Here is a 16,306-nt window from a genome sequence, read left to right on the forward strand (position 1 = left end):
CTTTTTCCAAAAAAACAAGACTATCTTGAATTACCAAAGGCCTAAATAGGATTTGGTATAAGTAAAAGGAAATGTAATATTTAGATAATCACTTCATAGGAATTGATTCTACATTAATTATGGTATTTCAAATTTATACAAAAATAAAATATAGGAGTTCAATTTGGCTGTAAAGAAGCCTACTAGCAAATATTATTTTGCAAATTAAAACTGGGATGTTGTGTTGATGTGTTCTTTCACAACAAAATGTATTACATTTGCCCAAAGGCAAGTTTTCAAATTTACAGACATGAAAGAAGGAAGATCTTTCTTCCACCAAAAAGTGCCCTCAGAATCAAAAAGATATGCATAAAGTAATTTATTCAAAGGAATATAAATATATTTCAGACAACTCAAATGAAAACATTTCATTTTAAAAAAGATTTATACATTTCATAGATAGTATCTAAAACTCTTAAGTCAAAACAATAATCTATAATGCTTTAAGAATGGATAAATGCTGGTCAGGTTGAAGAGTTCTGCAGTCAGTTTGTGAGCAAAGAGTCACCAAACACATTTCCATATGAGGTTTTGAGAAAGTGAACATAATTCTGCAGACTGCGGTTTGTGGAGTCTGACTGTTCCAGTCTGTCCTTCATGTTCTGCAGCTGACTCTGGAAACGGCGCTCCATCTGAAGGAAAATGGAACAAACAAACATTTCTGAATTTAATTTCCACTTTTTGTCAGAGCTCACGGCTGTTCGAGCATGTGTATCTATAGTCTCATGTACAACATGAATATTAATGAACCTCCACTTAATTTACTCATTTACTTCTCTAACCACTTTATCCCTACAGAGTCCCAATACCTTTGACTAATTGTGGGGGCAGCTGTGGCCTAGAGGTCGGAGAAGCAGCTTGTGATCGGAGGGTCACCGGTTTGATTCCCTCACTGGACGGGCAGGAAAAATTTGAGTGTGGTGGAGTGACTAATTCAAGGCACTTAACCCCCAATATGCTCCCCTGGCGCTTGATGCTGCCCACTGCTCCTGTGTGTGTTTCACTGCATGTAATTTTCTGGGTGTTGCATGTGTGTGTTCAACTAAGGATGGGTCAAATGCAGAAGATGAATTCAGTGTGTGTATGTAAAAATATATATACTGTCAATAAAGCTGATTCTTCTTCTTCTTCTAATTCAATAAGTATTATTAGAATATTATTATAGATGCATTTATTTAAGCACAATTTTAATGTTGCCAAGGTAGGATTCCTTTATATACTGTTAGGTAGTCTAATGTGTAAGAATGCATCATATTTTTTAAACTGATCATATGTTTTACGTGTGAAACCCTTGACCTGAAAAGTATCGAAGAATCAATACTTTTTCAACACTTTTTCAATGCCACATGTTGAAACAATATATCTGCACTTGATACAGAAGCTACAAAAAAACTGATCTACAATCAGATGTTCAAACCAAGGCTAAATGTGTTGAGATGTGGTCAGTGACCTTTTCTGCAGCACTGTGTGAAGGCTGTTCATTAAAAAAACATCCTATTTTGTGTGTTCAGGACATTCTGAGTATCAATTTTTATACCAATATTGTATTGTAAGTTTAAAATGAAATAAATCACCAGGACCCTGTATGTAGCATGTAGTGAACAAATGAAGTGAAAGCACAATAATTTCCCTCTGAAATGTAGCACGAAAATATACATAAAAAATTCCAGCAGTTGAGTAAACATTCTTAGTTAAATTCTACAGCTGCTGAATGGAAATGTTTTGAGGACGGACAGAGTGATGTACCTCCTCCTTGCTTCGCTGCAGCTGACTCTGCTCTGCTTTGGCTCTGCTCAGCTGACTCTGCAGGTCCAAGGCTTTAGACTGAGACGCTCTCTCTTTGGCCAAAGCCTTCTGCATGCTGCTGTCCACCTGCAGGCCAGAAAGGAAAAAAAAAGATAAGTTAAAAGTTCTCCTGACTATGCTTACATGGACAACAATATTTATTATTATTATTATCATTATTATTATTTATATTAACTCAAAAATACGAAAAAAAACCCCACACACTTGAAATAACAAATGGCCATGTAAACAGAATATCAACATCAGAACCACTGAGCAAATTAATGAATGGTATTAAAGAAGGATGGATAAGAGATATGGGATACGGGTAAGAGAAGTGAATATTCAAGGTTTACCAATTAATCCATTTGGTCGCTCAATAGGCACCGATAGGACGCTTTACAAACAAATCAAACATACAAATCAGTCAACCTCTCAACTGCAATTAATGACCCTGATTGAAAATAATAGCTAAAAAAAAACTGCTGCCACTCTTTGTACAGTTCGTTTGATCAGTTCAATAGTTTTAAATTTAGCGATTAATTGATTATTTGGAATTGTTATCCAGTTTCTAATAAAGTTGAAGACTGTTCATTTAGGCTTTTCCTGTGACAAAACTACTGTCAACCTTTGAAAATCCAGTATGGGTTGACTCCTTGTGGCTATAAAGTTTCACACCTGTCTCTGTGCATCATCCAGACTCTGTTGCAGCTGTCTGGACAGGACGCTGCACTCGCGCGTCTTCTCCTCCAGCTGCTGTTGAATATACTGTACACTGGCTTCCTTTGTACACAGATCCTGAGACATCCCCGTGTTTTCTACCTTCATGTCCTGCAGCTTCCTACAACAAAACAACACAGAAATCAGCACTGACAGCTTAGAAAATTGTGTGTTATATCTGCAAAATTTACAAGTGATCTTAAAAGTGAATAAGTTTATAAGTAAGTGTCCACACCTCTCCAAGTTATGAATTCCTTCTTTGAGAACGTTGTTCTCTTCCTGCAGCAGCACGTTCCTCTGCTGAAACGTCTCCAGCTGAGCACCTTGCTGCTCCACCTGAGAATGAATACAGAATCGTGATAGATAGCAATGGTAGGGCACAGGAGGGCCCAGACCTGGACTCAAACTTGGAATCCTCTTGCTGTGACAGTGCTAGAAATGATCCCAGAACAGAAAAAGAAATCGTAAACCCCTTGGTCTTTAGCCACGCTAAATCAGGTAGCTTGTGAGACAGTCACTTGCAACAGATGGAAGCTGAGAATAAAGCTGAGAAAAGCATTTTTAATGAGTTTCATTTGCTCTGAGAAACAACTCTTATAGCGTGAAGACAAACTCTACAGTATGGATTTTAAAACTGTCATTCTCTTAAATCTCTTATATCTGCAGCCAGCATTTTAGCTTAATCTGCACAGTCAAGTGAAAAAGACTGAAGGAGACATTTCACTGTCTTCTGCATGTCTTTGTGGGGGTTAAGTTAGGTACCTTGTGTCGGACTTCAGAGAGGGCGGAGTTGTGCTCCATGTTCCTCCTCTCGTGGACGTCGGCCTCCTCTTTTACGTCTCTGAGCTGCTGCTCGGTCCTCCTCAGTTTGTCAGGCAGAGTCTCGAGGTCTCTGAGTCGGCCCAGGAGCTCCCGCTTCACTTGCTCCTTCTCCCTCTCCAGGCTCAGCTTCGCCTCCCACGCCTCCTTCTGGGTCATCTCCAGCTTCAGGCGGTACTCCTCCGATTCCAGACGAGCCTGCTGGACCTGAACACGGAAGAATAACATCACTACACACAGTAAATATCAACATGTTCGAGTATATGAAGTCCTTCTCTGAAGAGATTATGCTTTTACAGAGTAAAGGGTTAGTTTACAAGTATAGAAAGTATATTTTCTCTGTTCTGTCAGATAGCCATGTCCAGCTCAGCATCACTGGAGCTAAGAGATCTTGTGAGGTTTCTGTGACTTGGGTGAACTGACCCTTTAGCCAATTCAGTATGATATTACAAGAACTCGCATATCAGTTTGTCTCTATATTCCCTTTGCAACGGTTTTTAGAAAAGCAAACCATTTAGCAAAAATCTGAAGTTACTTGCCATTTGTTTGAGGAGGGCATTATTTATAGCATTGTGTTCAATATGGATTAATCTGCCAATTATTTTCAGGATTAACCATTTAATCTTTCAGCCTATAAAATGTCAAACAATTGTGAAAAATGCTCATCACAGTTTTCCAGTTTCAAATTGTCCAACAAAATCCAAAGAATCTTCACTTAACATAAATAACAAAGAAAAGCAACATATTCTGACATTTAAGAAGCAGGAATCAGATAAAGGTTTGACATTTTGACTGAAAAAAATGACTGAAACAGTTAACTGATTATCAAAACAGTCGGTGGTTGCTAGTCTTCCACTCCACTAACTGTTGCAGCTCTAGTTAACAGGTTTCAGAGCAGCTGTACCTTTTTCTTATATTTCTCCACCAGGTTTTCATGCTTTTTGATTAATGATTTCAGCTGACGGGCTTCAGACTGCAGACTTCTGAGCTTCTCCTCAGATGACGTCATCAGATCCTAAATATAACATATATTTACAATACATCAGTGCAGTCGAAATACATTTCCTCGAGTCCAGAGAAAGGATGAAACAGCGGAAGAAACTGACAAATATGAGATAGGGTTAGTGTTGTCAAAATAAATTACTAGTAAGAACACCAAAATAAATTAAATAAAACAATTTACATTTTGATGACTCATGAACACATAGCTATCATCACATAGAGAACACTCATCACATGGCAAATCTCACATCTGCTGTACCTCGAGCCTTTGGTTGTCCAGCTTGGCAGAGGCGTTTTCAGCACTGAGATGATGGAGCTGATCTCTGAGCTCCTCCCTCTCCGTCCGACTCCTCTCCTCCACCGAATGAAGCTGAGAGTTCAGCTCAGTCACTTGTCTGTGATGGAAGCAGGTATGTAACGCTTTTGTGGTGTTGTTGTGACAGCTCTCACCATTTACATGTTTTTTTAAAAATTATTTTCCGGATGTTTATGAAAATATCTTCATGTCAGTTTTCAACATTGTTTAACTGCAACTGCAAACTAATGTCATTGAAAATTTGTTTAGTTTGGCACATTTGTCTTCACAGCAACAAATATCACAGTATGTAAAACAATTAAAGTAAGCATATTTGTTTTGGAAGCATGTTTTTAGAACTTGGTTTTGATTTACAAACTTGTTCAAAAAAGGTTAGAATTATCAAGTTTAATCTGAGACCGAAGAGATAGCATCATTTGTGCACGTAATTTTTGTTACATTATTTTGATTATTCAACAAGAGGTTTTAATTTTACTCATTTAAATGTTCACGTAAGTAAGTAAGTAATAATACGTGACATTACTGTATATCTGTCCTATTTTGCTACAAGTGGAGTGCGACTTCCATCAAAAGCTGCTCCACATGAAGCGCTGATGTAACACTTGCACATGAATGAATGAACAAATAACAATTCTATCATGAGAAAGTCACCAGAATTAAGTAGGACTGAACATCCTTGACTGTAAACAGGGTCAAATAACAGTTTTGCAGCTACAAACTAAACGTGAAAATGCCAAAAAGTGTACTCACAGTCTGAGAGCAAAAATCTCTTCTTCCAGTTGTCCTTTGGCAGCTGCCTCTTTAGAGTGGCGGAGGCACCACTCACTGGAGGTGGACAGAGCTTGAGCCAACTGGGATTCCTTCAACAAAAAACAAATGTTGTCTTGATATTAGTCTTTAAAGATATTTTACCCCTGCAGTACATTTATGTTTTAGGACATTTTGCAGAGCATGTCCATCCCCATGATGCATCTGTGCTGCAGTCTGCTGAATGTGCTGTAAAACTCAGAGTGAAAATAAACTTCTGTAAACTGTCCTCATCTCAGAATCTGATGTTTGTGTGTTTCGCTGGAATATTGCTACTGAACAAGAGCTTCACCAAACTTCTTTTGAACTTGATTTGCATAAAACGTGCTATCAGAGAAGAAAACGTCAACAGTGAGAAGATTTATTTGCATGCAGGAGAAGCCGCAGATATGACTGTGGATCATCAACATTTTTTTATGCTTTGTGTACAACTAAGCTACAGGACCCATCCAAAATTTCAGTGTTGTGTGATTTTCAGACAATGTGCTGTGGACCTCTGAACACTGACCTTCTCCTGCAGTTTAACCCCAAGCTGTCTGGCCGACTCTTCGGTCTGCTCAGCCTGCTCGGTCAGCAGGGCGAGCGCCTCCTTGTCTTGCCGCCACTCCTCTTCTTTCTCCTCCTCTCTCCGCTGCCTCAGATTCTGCAGCTCCTCCTGCAGAGTCAGCAGCTCCTCCTGCTGCTGCTCATGGTTCTGCTGCATCCTCTGCTCCACATGCAGAGAAGGAAAGAGACATCAAGTTTAAAGCATTATAAAAACCCTTACTGGCTGTTCTGACAAGTCTGAAAGTCAGAAGGTCAAATAAGGTGCATCGTCCGCTTTTCTCAAATACCAAAAGACCAGGTAACACCATAAATGAGCAACTAATAGCAAGAATAGGCAGAACTTTATCTACTCCTCCATTATAGATTACCAGTGCAAACCTACTGCATAATGTTCTGGAGTTCCATTTGGCTAGCTATGTTGCAAAGCCATATTTTGACAAAACAGAAGATTGAAGGAATAATGTATATTTTTAGATAAACAGAGAAGTTTCCACAACCATTTTACACATTTTTCACCATGACTCTGGGCTGAAAAGCTGACTGCTGCAGCTGTCCTGCACAAAGGAGTGAGCTTGGAACGTTTCAGGGCCTCCTACAGAGACCACAGGGAGAGACTGTATTCCAGTCAGAGTAGACAAAGAAGCAATAGCTAACACTGTTTGGTACACTGGCCATTTCCCTCTAACACCGACAGCCGAGCACCCGTTTCATTGTCATACAAGTCAGATGAAAACAACTGGTCCACATCTGACAGTTGACGTGTGTGTGTTTTATTCACAGACCTGAATCTGAGCAGCCAGATGGGCTTTTTCATCTTCCGCTCTGTTCAGCTCGGATTCCAGATGGTTGCGGGTTGACTGCAGGATTCTTGAGAGCTCCTCTGTCGTCTTCGCTTTGTCCTGCCATGACAGAGTGGGGCGAAGTTTGGGGGGGGGGGGGGGGGGGGGGGTTCTGTTTGTGAACACCTAAACCTTAACACTGTATATGACTCTGTGACAGACACCAACCTTTATCTACCAAGCTATGAGAAATTAAGAGTTGTGTTAACTTTTCACTTAACCAGTTTAGTAGATCAAACCTTTTCAAAGTCCAAGTGCTCAGCAAGCTTAGATGCCTCTTTCTCCTTGTTGGTGACTTTGGCCAAAAGTCGCTGCAAGAAATACAAGAAAGTTTTCCTCAGGTGTCTGGTGGCTGATGATGAACGAGCACTGCATCTGACCAGGTGATAATTACTCACAATATTCTCTGCTTCACTGTCAGCGATTCTCTTTTTTAAGGCATCTTTCTGTTCTGACCACATCAGTGATTCTCTCTGTGGACACAACAGCATAGCAGTGAGATGAGAAATACTGCATGTTGAAATTTGCTCTCTATGAGCTCTTTTCTACTTCCTGTACCTCATATTCACTCCACTCTCTGAGGAGCTCTCGAAGGCTGTGATTCGTGTGGTCAAACATCTCTATCTTCTCGAACAGCAAGTCCTGCTGCCGCCCCAGTGAAGTTGCATGCAATATTGATAGTCGCTTGTCCTAAAAAAAATGACACATCATATACAGTAAATTATCCTGCTCTTAATGAGCTCGGAGTGATCATATGGTGGAAAGTTTACCTTAGCAAGGCTGTCGACAGTTTCTTTCAGAGCTGTCAGCTGATTGGTTACTGCTACGCCGTCAATTTCTGCTTCTATAAGTGCTCTCAGGAGCACGGCTGTCTCTCTGTGTTGACCCTTGCAATCTGACCTAAAAGCAAGACGGAAAAAAAAATCTGACTGAAATACCATCCACCCTCACAAAAAGTTGCCATTATGTCAACATTCGGGGAGTAAGGTGCTGACTTGTGTTCAGCAGTTTTTCTAACATACTCTATTACATCCTTCAGCCTGTAACTAGCTTCTTCGGCTTGCCAAATCTAAATGTATTGTTTTCTTGTTTATGTTTAGCAAAAGGTAACAAGAAAATCTGTTTCTGTGCCTCATCTCTGGCAAATATCTCCCTGGTCAAATGTCAGTGAAAAATGGCAAGTGACAAAAAAACATGATGTGTGCTAAACACTTTATCTTAATGGCTACATTTTCATTTTTAAAGTATTCCGAAAATCAAATCAGCTCAAACAAAAAATCCCCTGAAGTGAAAAGCACAAGACCATATGTTTTTTGGAACTGTGTGTCTGGGTTGGTTTGAAATTGAGACATTAGTACAAAGCTTTGTAATTTTACAGCTGTTGAAGAGGCTCTTACTTATTTAAACGACAAATGTTTTCTTGCTCTCTGAGTAGGATACTGAGGTTTTTGGACACTGCTGCCAGCTCCTCTTCCTGCTCCTCTGAATCGTGTTGATGTCCGCTTTCACTTTCTGGTAGGTGCTGCATTCTGTTCCTCTGATAAGATGCAACCAAACAAGACCCATGTTCAGTGACATCACACATAAACAAAGGTTGAACTTGATTCACAAAAAGTTTCAAAAATATTCGGTGCCTTCTAAGGGCATTGCAAATCGCAAAACTATATAACTCTCCTGCAGTGTCACAGAAACACTCTGTTAAAGTACTGCAACAGCAGTCACGGTCTGACATGATCCTGTATCCATCATCAGTCCTTCTGTCTTATTCCTTCAAGGGTCTCATGGGGGTCAAACTTCTGCGTTGCATGTTGCTGTTTCAAATGAACAATCGCACACAGCTAAAAGATGCTATGACAGCTTTGAATGGATAGGAGGTAACTTTAGTCCTTGGTAAACAAGGTGATTGTTTCTTTCTCTGTTCTGTTTAAATTCACTTGCAATTCACTTGTTTAAATTTACTTGTAATCCTTTTTTGACCACATTCAGGACTCAGCGCAAAGCCATCTCAATTGTTAGGGAAGCAAATCTCTGTTAGATTATTCTCCTCTACTTCTCAGGTGTGCTCACTTGCCAGCATATTTATCAGCTTAGGTTGAAAGCACTGCAGTAAGACCTACAGAGACCTCACACTTGTATGAGCCCACATCTCTTCGGTAAGACAGTCTTCCTGGGGGAATCCACGGCGTCCGCACTCTTGGCCTCCCTCCATTTCCTATCACCTGGGCATCATTTGTCCTCTTCTGCAGAAAAACAGGATGCATTCAACAGATAAAACACATACGACCTTTTGCGACATGCTCATCGTCATTATTTAATGCTTTGAATAAAAAGTCGTTACAAGTGGTGTCAATTCTGTTTAAGAATTTTAAAAGGGAAAAGTTACAAGGTACTGCAGAGAACTTTTTACACATTAGCTACAACAGTTACATTAGCTACAACATAAAAAATGACAGTGAAACTTTGATCACCATGCATGTATCAGCAATCAAACGATGACCTTCAAAAATAAAACGTCAAATTGTATTGGGAGCTTAATAGTGTAACTACTGTGCAATTAAATTGCTGTGTAATTAGTATTAGTAACCTGTGGGGTCTTGTTGGGACTCCTCCTCATGTGAACATGTACAGGTGTGGTCTCCGGTACATGGACATGAACAGGCGGCGTCGAATCTCGGGTTTTCATTCTTTAGAGACATCACATCAACATTCAGACCGCGTTTAAGATCAACAAAGACCCATGCAAACACATATAAGATAGTGCTGGTTCGTTATTACCGTGCCAAGCTCGGAGTTTCCCCAAGATAAATCCCGACTTTTGTCTGTCGAGGGGACGGCTGTTTGGATGGACAAACGATTCCCCAGATTGGTTCGTTTGCAGTATCTCATTCTGTGATTGGTGGAGGCGAGTTTCTGATATGCGTTGCCCGTGGTAACCACTCGAAATAATGGGTGATTTCTAAACTTAGTGTTAAAATTAATTTATGGCCCCGTCCTTATAAACCAGGTTAACTACTATCATAGATTTTATTCGATGGAATATATTGTGACATATCATATCATAAAACAATGAAAAAAGCACCATGAAATCGAACATGGTGGTGACCGTGGGTTTCATCAAAACATACCGTACCGTGTAAATTTAACTACTAGCTAACTTAACTATTTAAATTGCCTTCTTTGTCATAAAGTTAGCTAACACGATTAACAATTCATCTGTTCTACAACTAGTAACGGATTGCTCTACTACAAAGTGGAATGTGCGCAGTAGGAAATGGTTGAGATGAGTGCATTTCCTGTTTCTTCCCGCAGCACTTCCGAACATTTGTTACTTTCCTGTAGAGCGAGCTAATACCCATTTTATTAGCCAGCTGCTGCTTAAGTCCACGAATCACCATAAAGTAGAACCGGAATATTAACACTATAAGTCAGTACTTCTTGGTCGAGTTAACATACTTAAGTGATGAATTTGATGTATTTTCGGTTGATATTTGGAAACCACTCATCGATTTTCGCTCGATTCACCACTTCTGCTAAAACTGAGTTGCTAGGAGTATAAGCTAGCTACTTTGATGTGAGTGCGAGAGCAATGGCATGCAAGCGGAGCCGGTGGTTGCTAGTACAGCAGGTCGAGAGGCTAATACTACAGTATGTTTATTTGATGCTCCTGTTTTACCCTGCTGCATACCAGTCCGGTGAGGCGTGTGCTGCCGTGGCGGAGGAAGCGGGAACCAGCAGCGCCACGCTTATACTGTGCAGGTCGTGCGGACACGAGCTGGCACACGGGACGGACATACACTTCGTTCCCAGTCGGCTGGCGCTCTCCAGCCGCAACGATACGTTGGTCGGGGGCCGAAGGGTTAATGTCCAACTTTTCGAAAACCCCCATGGACACCAGTTTGAGGTGATAACGTTTAGAAAAGCTGACGTTACCCAGCACTGGCCGGCAGATAAACACTTCTCTTGGTTCCCGGGGTTCTCGTGGACGGTGGCCACTTGTCCTCGGTGTAAAACTCATTTAGGTGGGTACGAACCCCTAACGGTGTAATACTACTGTAGCCCTGTACACATGTATGCAAAACCTTCTACTTAAAGCTAATCATCTGCTGAAAGTAGTTTCAAACATTTGATGAGGAAGGAACCATGTACTGTGGCATGAGACAGACACCCCTCCTTCTTGAAAGAAACAAATTTTGTTCTGCAAAATGATGGACGTTTATGTTTTTAGGCGGTCGTCTGATAACTTTTGTCACTACAAATTTGAGCAAAGCATGCGATAATACTCTCGAAAACTTTTAAGAAATATACCAAATGATGAAATGTATACGTTACCTCCACATACTCTAGTAATCGGAATGTAATGACATTAAGACCATATATTTTGCAGCAATAGTATATAAATTCATTAAACCATAGAACTAACTTACACTCACTTAACTTCATTCACTATTGTTATTAAATATTTATACTCATGCCATAATCTGCCGTAATTGTAAAGCAACTTTTAATTAGGAAACTATTAGTAACTTGAATCAAAGGTAAACTTAAGTGATCCACACTCATGTAACTACGTGGAACAAGTAACACTGAACAATAAGCCAAAACTAAAATTAGCCTAACAAGTGTTAAGTTACACATACCCAAGAACATTCGTAGTAATGTTCTGCTCATATCTTCGCCACACTTTGTTATAGCCAGGATTTAGTGTAGTCAAGTAATAAGTCATAAATGTGTAGGTAGACATACTTCATTAAAGATTCTTATTAAATACATATACTGTTTGTTGTGATCGGGGTGGTATCATATTTAGGAGTAAGAGAACTAAATTAAAATCTCTTCAAAGAAAAAAAGTTGTTTACACTAAACAGGCAATACGAATAAAAGTTTCATCCTTTACAGGCAAACGTTCCACTTGTTTGAGTCTACGTGCTAAATTTTATAAAACAAAATATTGTGTGGTGCCCATGTAAAGAATTTAACAAGTTATTATTTGCACTTGAGATGACATATTTGTTTTTTTTCCCAGGTTGGGCCTTCCAGCCCAGTGACTGGCCAGATATAATCACAAAAACCACCTTTGAGGAGTCGAAGCACACCTTCTTGGCTTTGATCGCTCATCGTCTTTTAACAGAAGACTTCGCTTCAAGCCTGCTAATGACTCCAAAATCCTTTGTGAGCTGATGGACTGTGACTGTACAATAATCCCAGGTGCCTTTGCTGTTGCCTAGATCTCTTTAAAATAAATGTCTATGCACCCACTTCAAAACTCCCACACACATATACACATTAAGATTTATTATTTTAACAAAGCAAGTTGTACACCTCAAATTTAAAACAGTTTCTTTTCCCCCCAGCGGAAAAGGAAAGTGTGATTAAGTAAATTCTATGAGATAACAGGTTTGTTTTACCCATGAAGCAGTGGGGGCCAAAATTTACAAGCTTGATTTTTTTTTCCATTTTGTTCTTTATTAAAAATGTCATTTCAAATCTCATGGATATCTGTAAAACAATACAATGAAAAAAAAAGTCCCATAGAAATGGTGTCAAAATAACCACTCTCCCCAATAACCAACATACTCCTGCCCCTCCCCAGCTTACCCCACCCCCCTCCCACTAAACATTACAAGTCAAAGGAATGAGCTGGTACTCGTTAACCACATAGGGGAAAAATAACAGTTTTTGCAAGGGATCAACACCCCAAATGGAGAGAGAAAAAAATATGGAGAAAAAATATTGAGGTAAACTAGCGCTGGGTCACTACACCATGGCTTTAGTCAATTTACCATATAACCTTTAACAGGAGGAATTCTGTGTGAATTGTCTTCAAATTCTACTCAGGATGCCGTGCTGATTCTATTTTTATACTTTTTATTATTATTTTCGAGATGACTTTTGGGATGGTACTCACAATTCAGGGCAAAGTGCCATTGGCCTAAGATGAGTCAAAGGAGAACATAACATGGCACCGACAGGTGTAGAGGCCTCAGAATGGAAAATGAAGCACACACGGATTAAAAAAAAAGAAAAAAAAAAAGGAAAAGAAAAAAAATTAAAACCTTTGCTCCCGAATGTGAGTGGAAAAACCAAACAGGGAATAGAAAGTTGAGGGTCTCTGGGTAGATGATGTTATTTCTCAGTCATCTTCTCCCTCGTCATCCTGAAAGAAATAAGATGTCAGACGGTCAAGCTAGTGTTGAAATCAAAGTGCTAACAGGACCCGCTTGACTTTTATTGCTTTACCTCTCCATCTTCTCCATCATCCTCTTCGTCCTCCTCTCCATCTTCATCTCCCTCTTCATCTATGTCCTCCAGACCCTCCTCGTCCTCTTCATCTTCCTCACCTTCACCCTCTTCATCATCCATGTCAGGAACCTAGAGATAAGAACCACTTTCAGCATTTGTCTTTCAGTCTTACCAAACTTACAGAAAGTTTTGTGCCCTGGTTGAAGAAATAAATTTTATCAACAAGATAGAGTGCTTAGATTATCCACATACTGAGAGAACTGGAATATAGGGATACCTGAAGATGTCTCATTGTGAAAGTGGTAGCTTGGAAAATTTGCATGCCACAAATAAGGATGTGTCAACCAGGCCGTAAACATACCAGGTAGTACTGCAAAGGGTTGGGCCAGATGTCATCCTTGATGACCTCCCCGAGCTCATCTGCACCAGCATCAGCATGATCAGTGAACCAAGTGAAGAAGCTCTCTGGCTCTTCATGTTGCCTCTTCCTTCCTGCTTTGTTCTGTGTCTGGCTGGAACGCTTGGTCAGGTCCTACAAACACAGGGAGAAAAAGAGACTGTCTTAACCAAAAAGTTATGCAAGCACTTGTTCAGGTCATTCTGGTTGCTATCATAGCATGCATATTGTGTATATGTGTGTGTGTAGAGATATAGATACAGATATAGATATATGCGCACCAAAGTGGTTGCAGGGAAAATGAAAACCCCAAAGTCTTAAGACCACTTTGATTTGCTGACAAACAAACAAATGTCAGAAAGATACACATACCTTTCCTGATTTCCATTTGATTTCTGTTGACTTTGAAGATGGGTCTCCGCTCTCATTCAAATGGAACTCTTTGGAAAGTACTTTGTTTTCGAAGTACGGGTTTTCATCAAAATACTAGAAGACAGAATGCACAATGCAAGTAAGACCATAAGAAAAAAAACCTGTGTACCTCCATATTTTGTGTGTTCAACATTACGGTACTCACAAAATCTATTCTGTAGCCTGACTTGATGTCTTCAAACTCTGTCACTTCCACTCGGCTCAGGTAATGAAGTGCTTCTTCATCTTCCTCTCCCAGTAGGGCAGATACTGTGGGGGAAAATACGTAATACAGACCAGACTTTAACTTGAGTCACCTTCTAAATCATACAAGCTGTTGTAATTGCGACTTTTTTTTTTTTTTCAGTATGAGAGCGGTATGGCAATAAAAATCTCATGCTGAATTGCTCACCCTGTGGATGGTTGACAAACGTGGTGACCCAGAAGTTGGGAATTTTGGCGATCAGTTCTGACCTCTTCTGAAAGAATGGCTGGCGGAGTTTGTTATATTTCTGTTCTACTTTGAGGATCTCCTCACTGGCTTGCTCGTTCAACCTGAAATGGACCAGGAAAAAAAAAATTCAAACGATAATAAAAATACATGAACTGTTTATGCTGATTAAGTGTACAAAAAAAATCATCATTAACATCAGTGGTGTATATGGTTACCATATTTATTGTTTATTTAATAGTGTGAAACCATGTGTCATGACAGGCTGAGATTCTGATTTCCTGCCATCATCTGATTTCACCAGTTAGCTCTTCTTGCTTTAAAAAATGTACTAAGCACATCTTTAATTATCCTGCTGGACAGAAAAACGCCAGCTCAAAAGAATAAGGTGTAAAATTAATGATTGTTGACAAAATTTGTATTACCTGTCAATTTCATTTTGAACTTCATCAATGTGTTCAATTGCTTCTTGCTGCTCTTTCTCTGTGGGGGGAAAAAAAGAAATAAATCCGTTACAAAATATGCACAATTTATTACACAAGGTTAGGCGCATCAACAACGGGGGACGAAGACCTAAAAATACCCATTATAATTATCAATAAAACCTGCATTTAATTGTGCTCCAATACAAAACCACTAATAATCATTTTTACAGCGGCAACTAAGTTGACTGTAATTCCGAAAACTATTAAGCTCTAAGCAAGAGACATTTTGCCATTTCAATAGTTTAAGTGTTAACATGAGTTAATACATCGTCAATACACGATAGGAAACGGCAGTTGTCAGATCATCTGGCACACAGAAACCCGAGTTCCCCTGGAGGTTAGGGCAATATGAGCGGCCAATAGCTGAAGCTCTAGCGGCTCAGACACTCGCCGTTTTTTAGCGGCTGCTACAGACAAGGCCGCGTGGTTTAAATGTGGGACATCTGACTGCACACTGAGCCGCGATAACGTGAGAGAACGAGCTAGGACAGATGCCATAATAGACCGTCCTTTGATCAACTCGTCGCTCATACGGCGGAGTCCTGTACTCAGCTGCATATATAATTAGTTCAACTGATTGCGGGGCCGATGGATTTAAATGCATCTTGACCAGTAACAAAACATACCGTCGTCAGCTAGCGTTAAGTAACATTACAACAACAACACTAGCTGGCTAACTGCTAATGCACAAATGAAATGGCCAACTTTTCAGACAATTAAACCCAACAATACCAATGTAAACATGTATAGATCAATGTGAAGTAGTTTTACAGCAACACACAAAATGATTCTCAAGCATCGCAAGCGACCACTCAGTCAGTAGGCAACGACATAACTGGCCACGCTGAAGATGCTAAATAAACTAGCTAACATGGCCTCACAGCACCGGTCTAAACGGAACAACAGCAGGCAGGAGTAGCGGCATGCTAATAAACGCGTTAGCTGGTGAGCTAACTGCTGTTGTCGATATGTGAAAACACGCAGCAACCGTTATGGTCAACCGCCAACTAGGTCCTGGCGCGTTAAGCAAAATCAAAGCAATTCACACAATAATTCTTAACAATATTGTACCCCATGGCAATGCAAATTATGACAGAGAAGAAAGTGAAAATGGCGGTGAACAGGAGGCCGCCATTCCCCTTACCGGAGGTTTCGTCCGCTCCGTCATGGTTCGAATTCAGCTCCTTTTTACTGACTTTTGCCGCCGAGGCAGACATGTTTTCGCAACCTGGGGTAACTTACAGGAGTCTGACAAAAAAGCTGGTAGCTTTGAATCTGGTTTCTCCTTAAACAGGAGAACGTTAATTCGGCGTAAAGTTCAGCGTGCAGAAGCCAACAACGTGCTGCTTTCCACACAATGTAGCTGCCGATGAGCGAGGAAGTCACAGCAAGCGCAGCTCACGCGCTCCTTTCAATACGAACGCGCTTCACCGAATGGAGAAGAGGCGA

General features: G+C 40.2%; 3 protein-coding genes across 8 annotated transcripts; 1 reads left to right on the plus strand and 2 right to left on the minus strand.

Annotated features, from left to right (window-relative positions):
- Positions 1-330: 330 nt before the first annotated feature.
- On the minus strand, positions 331-10,137 carry LOC124057521 (outer dense fiber protein 2-like). 5 transcript variants are annotated; one of them, XM_046385878.1, is made up of 18 exons: positions 9,649-9,807; positions 9,458-9,557; positions 8,991-9,113; positions 8,271-8,410; positions 7,644-7,773; positions 7,432-7,563; positions 7,272-7,346; positions 7,113-7,184; positions 6,817-6,933; positions 5,997-6,194; positions 5,432-5,541; positions 4,625-4,760; positions 4,268-4,378; positions 3,307-3,570; positions 2,780-2,880; positions 2,503-2,665; positions 1,786-1,911; positions 332-671 (listed from the first exon to the last, which is right to left on the minus strand). In XM_046385878.1, exons 2-18 carry the CDS (start codon positions 9,554-9,556, stop codon positions 525-527), a joined length of 2,244 nt encoding a protein of 747 aa, XP_046241834.1. In that variant the 5' UTR covers position 9,557; positions 9,649-9,807; the 3' UTR covers positions 332-524. The 5 variants fall into 5 exon arrangements, with proteins under 5 accessions (XP_046241831.1, XP_046241834.1, XP_046241833.1 ...); XM_046385879.1 differs by having other exon boundaries at positions 333-671; positions 8,997-9,113; XM_046385875.1 differs by lacking the exon at positions 9,458-9,557 and having other exon boundaries at positions 331-671; positions 9,649-10,137.
- A 66-nt stretch (positions 10,138-10,203) lies between these two features.
- On the plus strand, positions 10,204-14,532 carry si:ch211-51h9.7 (uncharacterized protein LOC558400 homolog). 2 transcript variants are annotated; one of them, XM_046385887.1, is made up of 3 exons: positions 10,204-10,892; positions 11,897-12,078; positions 14,289-14,532. In XM_046385887.1, the coding sequence occupies exons 1-2, from the start codon at positions 10,460-10,462 to the stop codon at positions 12,049-12,051; spliced, it is 588 nt and encodes a 195-aa protein (XP_046241843.1). In that variant the 5' UTR covers positions 10,204-10,459; the 3' UTR covers positions 12,052-12,078; positions 14,289-14,532. The 2 variants fall into 2 exon arrangements, with proteins under 2 accessions (XP_046241843.1, XP_046241844.1); XM_046385888.1 differs by lacking the exon at positions 14,289-14,532 and having other exon boundaries at positions 10,206-10,892; positions 11,897-12,136.
- Positions 12,151-16,242, minus strand: seta (SET nuclear proto-oncogene a). The gene is made up of 8 exons (XM_046385883.1): positions 16,002-16,242; positions 14,798-14,855; positions 14,334-14,476; positions 14,088-14,191; positions 13,883-13,996; positions 13,475-13,645; positions 13,111-13,242; positions 12,151-13,027 (listed from the first exon to the last, which is right to left on the minus strand). The coding sequence occupies exons 1-8, from the start codon at positions 16,072-16,074 to the stop codon at positions 13,004-13,006; spliced, it is 819 nt and encodes a 272-aa protein (XP_046241839.1). The 5' UTR covers positions 16,075-16,242; the 3' UTR covers positions 12,151-13,003.
- Between the last annotated feature and the right edge of the window lie 64 nt (positions 16,243-16,306).

The sequence above is a fragment of the Scatophagus argus genome, chromosome 4 (assembly GCF_020382885.2).
Source record: "Scatophagus argus isolate fScaArg1 chromosome 4, fScaArg1.pri, whole genome shotgun sequence".
Classification (NCBI taxonomy): domain Eukaryota; kingdom Metazoa; phylum Chordata; class Actinopteri; family Scatophagidae; genus Scatophagus; species Scatophagus argus.

What these genes read in the sequence shown, in the direction of transcription:
- LOC124057521 (XM_046385875.1), bottom strand. Translation starts at nt 9,759, where the DNA reads ATGAGATACTGCAAACGAACCAATCTGGGGAATCGTTTGTCCATCCAA. An exon ending in CATACAAGTGTGAGGTCTCT is followed by an intron (nt 8,411 to 8,990) that starts GTAGGTCTTACT and finishes GCATCTTATCAG; the next exon opens with AGGAACAGAATGCAGCACCT. An exon ending in GAGATTTTTGCTCTCAGACT is followed by an intron (nt 4,761 to 5,431) that starts GTGAGTACACTT and finishes CTTCCATCACAG; the next exon opens with ACAAGTGACTGAGCTGAACT.
- si:ch211-51h9.7 (XM_046385887.1), top strand. Translation starts at nt 10,460, where the DNA reads ATGGCATGCAAGCGGAGCCGGTGGTTGCTAGTACAGCAGGTCGAGAGG. An exon ending in TCGGTGTAAAACTCATTTAG is followed by an intron (nt 10,893 to 11,896) that starts GTGGGTACGAAC and finishes TTTTTTTCCCAG; the next exon opens with GTTGGGCCTTCCAGCCCAGT.
- seta (XM_046385883.1), bottom strand. Translation starts at nt 16,074, where the DNA reads ATGTCTGCCTCGGCGGCAAAAGTCAGTAAAAAGGAGCTGAATTCGAAC. An exon ending in GTTTGTCAACCATCCACAGG is followed by an intron (nt 14,192 to 14,333) that starts GTGAGCAATTCA and finishes TTTCCCCCACAG; the next exon opens with TATCTGCCCTACTGGGAGAG. An exon ending in ATGATGGAGAAGATGGAGAG is followed by an intron (nt 13,028 to 13,110) that starts GTAAAGCAATAA and finishes TATTTCTTTCAG; the next exon opens with GATGACGAGGGAGAAGATGA.